The following is a 12,034-nucleotide window of genomic DNA, read 5'->3' on the forward strand; positions in this document are numbered from 1 at the left end:
TTGCTCATTTAACTCCTTGCACTTTCTTTCCATCAACATCTGAAGCTGCCTTTATATTAAATCAAACCATTGATCTAGTTCAGTGCTGACTCCTGAACTGACAGTGGTGTTCTCTAAGATCTCAGGCTTAGGTTATTTTCCTGCTACCTGAACCTTTTAGCTGGGGATGCAGAGAATGACCCTGGCACCTTCCACTTGAACAGTGCCCTACCCGACTTAAAACTACGTGCCCTTCCATGTCCATCAAACATGGGGATGTTCTGTCCCATCCGTTTTTCCCATTTTCTCCCATTTTCTCACTTTTGCCTTCACTCCTCCTATCTACCTAAAATGTTTTTTCTTTTGCTGTATGGCCTTACTATGCTGGTGATTGAATTGCCAGTCCATTAATTCAAATACATTGTATAGCAAATTTCTTATGCCCTGATGAGATATTTATCATAGGAAGAGTACTCTGTGGAAGGTGCACAAAGGCATTCTGAATTTTATCTATTTGCAGCAAGCTTGTGAAATGGTAATGGACATCCTACGGGAGCGGGACCAGGGAGGCTTCGGTGACCGAAATGAATATGGTTCCAGGATTGGTGGAGGAATAGATGTAAGCATGGTTCTGTAACTTTCTGGACAAAGGGAAAGTCGCTTCTGGTGGAATGGTCTCTCCCCTCCCTCCCCAAAAAAACCCAGTTCCCATGTCTGAAAGCAGGAGATGGCCAAGCCAGTTGTCCAGACCCAAGTCTCCTAGTAATTTGAACTGCTTTTAACTGTCCTCCAGTTTATTTGTGTCTTTTCCACTTGCTCAGGTTCCCGTACCCAGGCATTCTGTTGGTGTGGTTATTGGACGTAGTGGCGAGATGATTAAGAAAATACAAAATGATGCTGGAGTTCGAATACAGTTCAAGCAAGGTCAGAAGCCCCAGTCTTTCTCTGTCGTCGTATTACGTGGCAAAACATCAGGCCTACTGAATATTTGTGTGATTTCTCTTTCTCTGGATGATTTTTCTCTTCTTAGCTGTACTAGGTTAAGGGACCTTCTTTAGAAACAAAGAGCTGTATGGGTTTGTTGCTGTAATAAAGTATGCCTCCAGGCACACTTCATTATTCTTCGAAGGTCTATGTAACATTTGTTGAACGTCTCTTCCTCTGTGGCTTGTTGTATGAGGTGCAGATGTTTTCCTTCTATGGAAGTGAAATGGTTCATTACTGCTAATGGGAAAAAACTCATTAAGGAAGCTAAAAGGGAGTGGGTGTGTCTGTCTTTCTTTCTGTCTTTTGAGGATCAGTATTTGAATCCTGTCAATAGTTCGTGCACTAAGTGCTCAAGGAAAGCTTTGGTGCCTTGTTCTGAAATATTAGATGAATATGGACCTGGATAAAATTTCCTGTTTCCTTTTCAGATGATGGGACGGGTCCTGAGAAGATTGCACATATTATGGGTCCCCCAGACAGATGCGAACATGCTGCCAGGATTATCAATGATCTTCTCCAGAGCCTCCGGGTATGAAATCTTCTTTTGGTTCATTGTAGCCCTCAGGATTATGGCATTGCCAAAAGTACATTCTATTTTGTGTACACAAGAACTGCAGTGAATAAACTGTTCAGTTTTGGAATCTTGGTCACAAGTGGCCAATACTTTAAAGTGGTAATGCACCTTAATTTTATCTTGGTGAGAAGTTCACTGCGGATGTTTTTACTAGGCAAAGGGTAAAATTTGACCCAAACCTCTGAATGAAGAGGTTCTTGCCTTGCAGTGACCTAGTTTAAGTAAAACTTAGGTGGTTCCGAGGCATGTTCCACAAAGCCCACTTAGGGGTGGTACTTTCCATACCTGCTGGGTGTAACCATTGACTGGGGTTGAGAATGTACCCTAGAATTGAACCCTGCAGCTGCATGTTGCAGGAGACAGTCAGTAGTGGTGGGCCAGTCATCTTTTGGAAGTTTCTCTGCCATGAACATTCTTCTCATTGGAGAACTCTTGATAAGCTTCTGCAGCAGCCAAGGACTCCCCAGTATGCAGTTGGAAAATCACTGGTATGCAGCATGTGCCATGAGCATTGAATTCTGGGATTGTAAGATCTCATAAGAACATAAGAACAGCCTCACTGGATCAGGCCATAGGCCCATCTAGTCCAGCTTCCTGTATCTCACAGCAGCCCACCAAATGCCCCAGGGAGCACACCAGATAACAAGAGACCTCATCCTGGTGCCCTCCCTTGCATCTGGCATTCTGACATAGCCCATTTCTAAAATCAGGAGGTTGCACATACACATCATGGCTTGTAACCCATAATGGATTTTTCCTCCAGAAACTTGTCCAATCCCCTTTTAAAGGCATCCAGGCCAGATGCCATCACCACATCCTGTGGCAAGGAGTTCCACAGACCAACCACACGCTGAGTAAAGAAATACACCTCAAAGGCCTCCCCTCACACAGGGATATGCTACTGTAGTCTTGCATGCAATTTGATAACAAAATCAGTTTAGATCCATTTGGTCCATCAACCCACAAACACTTTCCAAGCGCACATCTTGAGTGCGTTCCATTGAGACAGAAAGTCTATAAGACTAGCCAAAATTTTGGCTAGTAGTGGTGTCACCCCCTCCCTTGCACGTCACCCGGTATCGCCCACACCCCGTAGTGACACCACTGACTGAGGGTTACAGCCTTGTGGAGCTTTCCCAATGGTTATCAAACTTTTAGCACCGGGACCCCAGAATGAGAGTCTGTCAGAACCCACCGGAAGTGATGTCATGACCGAAATTGGCATCATAAAGCAGGAAAATTTTTAACAATCCTAGGCTGCAATTCTACCCACACTTACTCAGGAGTAAGTCCCATTTACTCATGGTTAAAAGCATGTTCAGAGTAGCCTGTTAAAAGTACAGATCTGTCACATTTCTCCAAATGCAGTCACATACCATGGAAGCAAGTCTAATATATTAAAAATTAAATATTGAAATGAATGGGGACCCACCTGAAGTGGGCTCGCGATCCACCTAGTGGGTCCTGACCCACAGTGTGAGAAACACTGCTCTAGGGGATCTGCCTTGTCATTTGCCTCTTTCCACTGCTCATGTTTTGCTCGTATATTTGCGCATAAAAACAATAAGGCAATGACTCTATGAGTATTCAACATTCTGTAATGAAAAGGTAAAAGAATCCTGGTAGCTGACCCTGGAGCTTCTCACTTTTCCAGGAAGTGTGTTTGGAAGGAAAATAAAGGGTGGGGCTTTTTTCTTTTTCTTTTTTTGCCAGCTGCCCAGTGTCTTCTTCAATTTGCAGTTTACCAAGAACACAAATGCATGCACACACAAAGGGCATTGTCTTTATTGTTCATCCCAAATCCTCCTCAGTTGCCAAGGAAATATTTTTAGCTTGTTTACAGAGCAGCTCTGTGGCAACCCCTCTGATGAACTGGGCTCCACGATTTTAGTTTGTCAGAGGTGTGCATTTGTCAGAGGTTTGTGGTCAAGCTGGGCTATAAGGAGGGTAAGTTTGCCCTATACAAAAATATCAGGATGATCAATAAAAAGGAGAGCAGGCCGAGCAGCTGTTGTGCTTTTGTGACTCTGCTGGGGGGTGATATCCCGTCCATCAATGACAGGTTGTGGGGGCAGGTGAAGACTGGATCACATAACTAAGCCCCTCAGGGCTTGAGACTGTTCATTTGGGCTACCTTCATTACAAGACATTGCTTGTAAATACATAAATAAATAAGTAAATAAATCTTTTTAGATCACCTTTTTTTTTAAAAAAGTCTCATAAAGCTAGGTGAGTCCTGATAAGAGTGTCATTTTCGCCTACTGCCGTACAATCCAGCTCGTCCTCTTAGGTCATCAGAGAAGGCCTTTTTACAAGTGCCACCGCCCAAGGAGGTTCGTGGGGCGGCGGCAAAAAATAGGGCCTTCTCAGTAGTGGCACCAATGTTGTGGAACTCCCTTCCCCTTGACTTGAGAATGGCTCCCTCTCTTGAGTTTTTTCAGCGAGGCCTGGAGACCCTGCTCTTTAAACAAGCCTTCTGATTCCATGGCCTTTTTAACACTTTTATACAACTTTTAGTTTCTTTTTGACAGGCTGGATTCCTCTATGATTTGCTGTTTTATCTCAACAAAGAACAGGTTTGGGGAAGCATTCATAGGCTACTTCATATTTTTATTCTAGTTCTCCTTACTGTTGTGTTCCTGTCTTGCAGAGTGGCCCACCAGGTCCCCCAGGTTCAGGAATGCCTCCTGGAGGTAGAGGTAGAGGCAGAGGGCAAGGCAATTGGGGGCCTCCTGGAGGAGAGATGACCTTCTCTATCCCCACTCACAAGTGTGGGCTGGTTATTGGCAGAGGTAAGTGTCTGCTGTGCTTTCCAGCTTTGCCTCTGCTGTTCTAAGATGGTTGAAATCAAACCTCTGATTGTACCTCCATATTCCTTTTCAGGTGGAGAAAATGTAAAAGCCATAAACCAGCAGACAGGAGCTTTTGTAGAAATATCCCGGCAGCTACCACCCAATGGAGACCCCAACTTCAAACTCTTCATCATCCGGGGCTCACCTCAGCAGATTGATCATGCCAAGCAGCTCATAGAGGAAAAGATTGAGGTAACTGTCTGCCCTTCCCCATGCAGCAGGTCTCAAGGTTTGGGGCTGGGTTGTGGACATAACAGTTCTCATGTGGTGATCAATTTCTTCCATAGGGTCCTCTCTGCCCAGTTGGACCAGGACCTGGGCCTGGGGGACCTCCTGGACCAGCACCAATGGGTCCCTTCAATCCAGGGCCTTTCAATCAAGGGCCCCCCAGTGCACCCCCTCAGTAAGTACCAAAGCTATTCAAGCCTGCTTTTCCCTTTGATTACTTTGCTTTTCATTTCCTGAAGGCAAATAGTGAAAGTCTTTAGTTTTGTTAGAGATGGAAATTTGGACTTGCATATCCAGAGAGATGCTCATCTACTTCTAAACCAGCTAGACCCAAGAAGTCACTAGTAATGCTGATCTGAAAATGGGGCCCTTTTTGTGAAGCCCAGCCCCCCCATGTTTTGAGCATGCTCAGATAAAAGTTTTGCCTTCAAGGTAATCTGAAATACAGTCCTTCCCCTTTTTGAGCAAAGTCCATGCTAAAGTAGGTTGCTGGGATTGTGCTGCAGAATGCCATTGGTGATGTAAAAACAATTTTTCTCTGGAAGTTGTTGGGCTTTCAGCAGCTTGGGAGGCATTCATTGCCTCCCCAATTGGCAGTTTCCAAATTGAAAATCAAACCATACCATTTGCTCCAGCACCACTTGTAGGGGCGTGGGGCAGAATGTGGAGTAGTGGAACTCTTAAGGAAACTGGAAGCTAGTGGTTTGCACTTGCCAAATCCCTTCCTGCTCCACCACTGATATATTGGGTCAACAGCTGATGTGGAGAGAAGTAGATATTAGCTGCCACCACCTCAGAGTGGGAAGATGAGGCAGAGGTTGCCTAGGAAAGAGCTCCCTTCAAAACCTCATTATTGTTTAAAACCAGATTGCAGCAGTGAACTTGAGTCATTCTGGAGACAGGACAACCACTCAGTTACCAGTGAACATGGACTAGGCCAGCAAAGAATCAAAATGTAACATGTTCCTTAACCCCATCCCAAGTTAAACAAAATGGGAAAGGCATGGAGAGACATGCAGTCAGCAGGCTGGTAAAAATAATGCTTGGACTTGGTTGGATGATCGTAAGAGAGAGCTTGACAAAATTGGGTGCAGTAACTGGTAATGCCAAGCCGGACAACTACCCAAGTAGAAAAGCAGAAAATCTCAACTCATTTCTTCAGTAGGCTGGCTTGGAGTAGAAAGACAAGGCAAAATTAATGCCCTAAATACATCTAGCTAGAAATATAATCCCTATTGTTAGCTGTCTCAGAAATCCAAGTGTTGGCCTTGTATACTTATTGCTAGTAAATGAATGTGCCTTCTGTAAACAGCACATGGTTCCAGCAGCTGACCTGGCAAAAAAATATGCAAGCATCCTGGTGCTTAGTGTTAAATGTAGGTTTTCTATCATGGGGTTACCCGATTGAATGGGAGGAGCCATCTGGCCACTTGATCTGGCCCTTCACCTAGATGGGTGTGTTTGGCTGCCTGCTGACTGGGCACCTGTCAGTCTCAACTGGGGGTTGGTTAGAAGCTATTGTCTTCAGCTGGTCCCATACGTTAAGAAAAAGCAATCACAGTGTGTATAATATGGCTTTTTGGGGAAAGGAATTTCAAACAAAGAACAACAGATGCATCCCAGGGTAATGGCGCCTGCATCTAGGATGCCACAGATGCTCCATGGAAGTCTTCAGCATCTCAGAGGTCTCTTGGGTGGTTAGAAATGTCCAAAAATAAGGAAAAGGGGTGGGGGGTATTGATCACAAGAACTGCCATGCTAATAACTTGCTCTCATGCATGGCTCTATTGCCATGGGAGTAAAAGTGACAGTCTGTCAAATACTCACTTGCTTCTGCTCTGGGAAGCTAGTATACTCCAGCTTACAGCCACCAGCAGGTTCCATTTCATGAAAACATAAATTAAGCAGAAACTTCATCTTATTCATCCCAATTCTTCTGGATATCAGAGTTGGGCTAAAACAACTACTACTCATGACCTGTTTAGCAAAGGAGTTGGCCTGGGTCTGAAATCTCTTGCTGCTAACCAAACTGCCTCACCAACTTTTCTGAGCAGTTGCTTTGTTTCTGTGGAGTGGCTCCCCAAGACAGGCTGCAGATGACCAACTTTCTAAAGCCCAGAGTTGTGCCTTTTCCATCAGTTCCTTCGTGACAGTCATCGGTGCCTCTCTTGTGTTTTCAGCCCTGGGGGACCACCACCTCCGCAATACCCACCCCAAGGCTGGGGGAATGCCTACCCACAGTGGCAGCCTCCTGCTCCTCATGACCCAAGTAAGTACAACAATTCCTCCTTGTACTCTGGTATTGCAGGCAGTTGTGTTCAGGGCTTGTGTTAGCAAGGAACTAGATGCATTCAGCCCTCTGTTTCCTTTCCAGATAAAGCAGCAGCTGCAGCAGCAGACCCCAATGCAGCCTGGGCAGCCTATTACTCACATTACTACCAGCAGCCTCCTGGCCCGGTTCCAGGAGCACCCCCGGCTCCCACAGCGCCACCAGTGCAAGGAGAGCCCCCACAGCCGCCACCTACTGGACAGTCAGACTACACTAAAGCATGGGAGGAGTATTATAAAAAACTAGGTGAGTATGTTTTGATGGAGAAAGTTTTAAGAGGAGTGATCAGAGCTTCCAAAAAGCCATGTGTTAGTTTGTCCCTTTAAATAATGTACTGCCTCCAAATGCTTTAGGACCTGTATTTCGTTCCTGTTGCATGTATTCCTATTTTATGAACACTTGTCATTTGGAAAAGTTGGCTTGCCCTTTTGTCTTGGTTCTCCTTGGGATTTTTAGTTCTCACATCCAAGCATGAACAAATGAATGAGTTTGTATGCTGGTTATGTTGATGCCTCAAGTCTGCACAAGTTCCCTCAACTGTTTCTTAGTGTCACTATATGAATGACAAAGCAACATGTTTTGCTAGAAAGTTCTAAAAAGGCTCCTCTAAGTATTATTGCACGTTTGTCGTCTTGCAGTGGCTTCCTGTTGGCATTTATTCAGAATCTCTTACAAGCTCCATAAGAAAGCAAGAGTTAGTCTCTTGAGAGCCACGGGACTCTGGTGTGGTTGTTCCTCTAAGACTTTGATTTAGGAGCCTTTTCAGTAGTGGGAGGAAAGCTTGCATATGAAATTCAGTGAGCAGAGACCAGCCCCTCCTCCATGGGGGTGGGTGGTTAGCTCCTCACAACAAGGCCTTGCCCATGGTAATTTGTGCCATTGACCTTTGAGTCCCCTTTTCAGGCTTGAATCTTGTAATTGAGAACAGTGCATGTCCCTGACCCTGTTGTCCTTTAACATTACTTTCAGGCCAGCAGCCCCAGCAGCCAGGAGCTCCACCACAACAGGATTACACAAAAGCCTGGGAAGAGTATTATAAAAAGCAAGGTGAGTTAAGGGCCAGAACTGCTGTGGGGACCTTGGCTGTGGCACTGCCAGTAGGCTGGTTGAGAGTGTCTCTTAAGTGACTTACTCCCTCATTCTCTTTTCAAAATAGCTCAAGTAGCTACTGGGGCAGGGCCAGCAGCACCACCAGGACCTCAGCCTGACTATAGTGCAGCCTGGGCAGAATACTACAGACAACAAGCTGCCTACTATGGACAGACACCTGGTGCTGGTGGTCCAGTGCCACCGCCCACACAGCAGGGACAGCAGGTGAGTTGGAGAACTGTGGCTGGTGTGATCCTTCTGCTAGGAAACATGTGTCCACTAGAAAAAGCAAAAGGCTGGATTAGAGCCAAACTCCTACAAAAACAGGAGATATAATCCTTTTTACGGTTTGTGTGACTGGGGTGTGACTTGTTTTCCCTTGTAGCAGACTGTTGTTCATTTTTCCTTTTACATTTAATTGTGTGGCTTTTAGAGAAGTTTAAATGCCCAAAATACTTGTCTGCAATCTTGGATTGGGGAGGGGAATCCCAGATGTCTGGCCTAATAGCAAAATCAGTGTGTCTGCTTCAGGAACATCACTAGAGTTCGGATGCAGAGAGATTATGAAGAAGCCTTTAACTTCCTTGGCTTCAAAGATATGAAGTGAAACAGCTGCTAGAGTGAGCCATGCTGCCTGTCTCCTGACAGAAAATGTGAAACAGATGCCATCACCACCCAAGGAAGAACCTCTTCAAATCTGTGTTTTTCTACTCCATAAGTAGCTGCCCACCTTCAGGAATGGAAATTTTCCTTCTTGGCTTAACTTTTTAATTCCAAACATTGTTTTTGTTTAGCCCTGATGTCTGAAGACTGAACCATATTTCTTCAGTCAAAAGACCTGCAAATTTTTTGCCCAAAAGCATTCTAACTTGTTTCATTTCAAGCCAGGCACCAGAATAAGCATGTGTTTGTGCAGCGTGCTTTCCTGCACAAGGTGATTACTTCACAGCCATCTCATAATGAAGATTAATATACATATTGTAGCCTTGTGAGCTTCAGCTGGATGCATTTGTGTCGCCTGCCCCATTTCTTTGAAGCCCAGGTTTCATTGTCCATTTAAAAAGGCTTGTATTGAACTTGCCTGCTTCTCCTGTTTTGTGTAGTACATTTTTCATGTTTGGTTCCCCCAAAGTGTAGGATGTGAAAACTCTCTGCAAGTCACTGTCAGTGGGATTGAAACAGAAGTAGTATCCAGCAGAGCCCCTTTTCTGTTAACTGGGGATACACATTTGGGAAATGGTATCTTGGAATCTCCTAGGTTGTCCTGTTTCATTTTTAACGTACACTGCTGTAAAATATTAATCATAAAGTATTTTGAGCTTTACATAATTGGGAGGAAATTGACGTGTGTGGAAGCCTCAACCCTTTCTGCGACTTGGTGAACGCTGAGCCATCCCTAACCACACAAGCTTGCCTGGGATCATTGCTATTGGTGAGAAAGTTACACTGAACAAGTGAAGGAGAGGCTCTTTTCAGCTTCTAGATGCCCCAGCCTCTGTGGTTCCTTGGATAGCATGCAGACTCTGAATTTGGGACTCGCTTCCTACCTTTGTCTTCCTGCAGACTGGATGGTATAAATGGCTGAAATGTGCTCAGATTCAAGCTTAAGAATTCCAATTGAAAGATAAGTTGGGAACAGAGCCAAAGCTGTGAGCTGAGTACTAAAATACGTCATAAAGTTTATAAATGACATGTTAAGTTTTCATGGGCCTCATAGTTCTTGTCCTGCTAGCTGTTCACAAAGAGGCAAGGAGTTGCACTTCCCCTCCCATTTAGAAAGCAAAAAACCCATTCTGAGAAAATGGGCATCACGTTTTCAGGTTTACTTTTGCCCCCATAACAGGGCACCTGCTTTTAAAAATGAAAACCAAAAGAGAAGGCTCTTGGACTGAGAATTTTGTGTCTGGTACCAAATTCTATAAGTATACAACATACCTGTAGGATTGTGGAGTACATACTGCCACTGCTGGATTGGTCTGCCATCACCACTAACATGGTGCATGTTCTCTAATGTAGAGTATGTTGATGGTTGTCAAATTTTTGTGGTGATTAAGGCTGTTAAGGCAGTATGCTAATCCCTCTGTTAGTGGTCCTTCTCCAGAAATAGAGAGGAAGTTGGATCAAGGATTGGCTAAGAGCTGTACAAATGAAGTGTAATTCTGCCATTTGTACACCCCCCCCCCGCCTAGTATGTCTAGCTTTTTAAAAATTCTCATCTTGGTAATGAAGAATGGTCATCAAGAACACTAGTATCCCATTTTTCATTTGCAGACCTTGAAAGTTTAACTATTTCTGCACCAGAGGCTTTTTAAAGTGACAGCTGAAAGATGGGGATTCAGGGAAGAAATACTATTCAGAAAAGCAGTAATAGCCTGTACATTTGGCAGATATTGCCATCATCTCTGTATGCAGTGTTCTGTGTGTATATACTTTCTGTGCTGGTGAACCTGAAAAGTTCTATAAAAATGAACTTGACAACTAGGTTCCAAGAAATTGCCAATTCTGTACCATGGAATACACACCCTTTCAGTTATGCCTTTTGTTTCAAGCATCAGAATCAGGCTCTCATCTTTTCTTTCTTTTTCCAACAGGCTCAGTGAGTTGAATGTGAACCTCCCCATCTCTGAGATCCTTTATGTTTTGGGAAGAGAGGTGGCTGCTGCAGGAAGTGACAGGGTGGGAAGGGAGCTGGCCTGTTGCTCTGTTCGCTGGGTTTCTTCTGGGAATCTCAGCCACGCCGCCTTCAAGTCTCTTAAAATAAATCCAAATCTCCAAACCCCTAATGTTGAGCCAGCAGCTGTAGAAGATAGCTGACTAAAACGCCGCCGCCAGACCCCATCCTGCGTGACACACACCTCAGTTTTCAGGGTAACACTTCCTCTTTTCTTTCTGTTTTGTTTTAAAAATAAACTTTACAAGGAAAAGTCACTCTGCTTTTTAGTTAGAGTTGGAACATTCCTCGGACAAAGGTGTTGGTATTTCAGACGAACCCTTCCCTGCCCCTCCATTTCTCCACTGCTGGGACTGATCTGTCGTGTTTTTGTCTGTTCAAGAGGAGATTGAAACAAACAAAATTGTATGCTCGATTTTTACTTTTTACCGCTCGTTTTTAACTTCACAAATAAATGATAACAAAACATCCCCCTGTGTCTGCTGGGTGGTGTCTGTCTTTCTCTTTCTGTCCATAGGGTTTTTTGAAGCTGATGTTTGTTCACAATATAGCTGTTGTAAAAGCCTGATAATGGTCATGAATTAAGAGCTTCCTGTGTTTTTATAGTTTGAGCAGGCATTGTGCATTTTTGTTGAATAAAATGCTTTTTTGTTTTAAAGTCTCTGATGCAACTGTGTGTGTTTCCAAAGGTAGCGCCATAGGGAGCTGCTGTAGCTCTTCCAAGGGCATGGGAATACAAACCAGATTATTAACTTTGGCTGATGCCCAGCAGGGGAGCAAGGAAGAGCTCTCTCTCAGTAGTGTCCTTTTAATAGACTGTGCTTTTGGCTTGGCTTTTGGGGCTCTTGCAAATTCTGTATATTCACTTGTATGCATTTAAACTCAAACAGCCACTTTATAGTTGAATTTACAAATGGGGTGGAGAGGGAGAACATGTGGTGAGACTAGAATCTGTTAAAAGCCCAACTCTTACAGCCACCTATTGATCATCCATGTTTCTTCATTTGGTAGTTTGATCAAATTAACTCGATACCTTCTAAGATTTTCTACTGACTCTGAACACCTTGATTGATCAACACTAAAATGGGTGTAAAACATAAGGCTGTGGCCTGCATGATAGTTGGGCTCTCCCATCCCCATCAGCTGCTGAGCTGTAAAGTGATGGGTTGGCAGAAGCAACACCACTGAAGGGCAATGCTGGGACAGCCCAATTATCATGCTGGCCACCCTTTCAGCAGTGGTGTCACCCTTTAAGTCATGCCGCTTGTGCCAAGGTTAAACCAGGACATCTCAAACTAGGATGTTGCGACACCCCAGCCTGTGGG

At 44.4% G+C, this 12,034-nt stretch overlaps 1 protein-coding gene across 2 annotated transcripts in view; it reads left to right on the forward strand.

Annotated features, from left to right (window-relative positions):
* The window catches only part of KHSRP (KH-type splicing regulatory protein), a 32,175-nt gene extending 20,808 nt beyond the window's left edge, over window positions 1–11,367 (forward strand). Inside the window, exons 10-20 of one of the 2 annotated variants that reach the window (XM_066614243.1) lie at window positions 500–598; window positions 801–903; window positions 1,395–1,495; window positions 4,191–4,332; window positions 4,424–4,584; window positions 4,680–4,795; window positions 6,801–6,889; window positions 6,995–7,195; window positions 7,919–7,996; window positions 8,106–8,178; window positions 11,029–11,367. In XM_066614243.1, the coding sequence (XP_066470340.1) occupies window positions 500–598; window positions 801–903; window positions 1,395–1,495; window positions 4,191–4,332; window positions 4,424–4,584; window positions 4,680–4,795; window positions 6,801–6,889; window positions 6,995–7,195; window positions 7,919–7,996; window positions 8,106–8,178; window positions 11,029–11,101 (1,236 nt within the window). In that variant the 3' untranslated portion in view covers window positions 11,102–11,367. Of the gene's footprint in view, window positions 1–499; window positions 599–800; window positions 904–1,394; window positions 1,496–4,190; window positions 4,333–4,423; window positions 4,585–4,679; window positions 4,796–6,800; window positions 6,890–6,994; window positions 7,196–7,918; window positions 7,997–8,105; window positions 8,264–10,629; window positions 10,947–11,028 lie in introns of those variants that run through there. The other variant, XM_066614242.1, reaches the window with a different exon arrangement.
* Window positions 11,368–12,034: the final 667 nt, after the last annotated feature.

This window comes from Tiliqua scincoides, chromosome 2 (genome assembly GCF_035046505.1).
Source record: "Tiliqua scincoides isolate rTilSci1 chromosome 2, rTilSci1.hap2, whole genome shotgun sequence".
Taxonomy (NCBI): Eukaryota; Metazoa; Chordata; class Lepidosauria; order Squamata; family Scincidae; genus Tiliqua; species Tiliqua scincoides.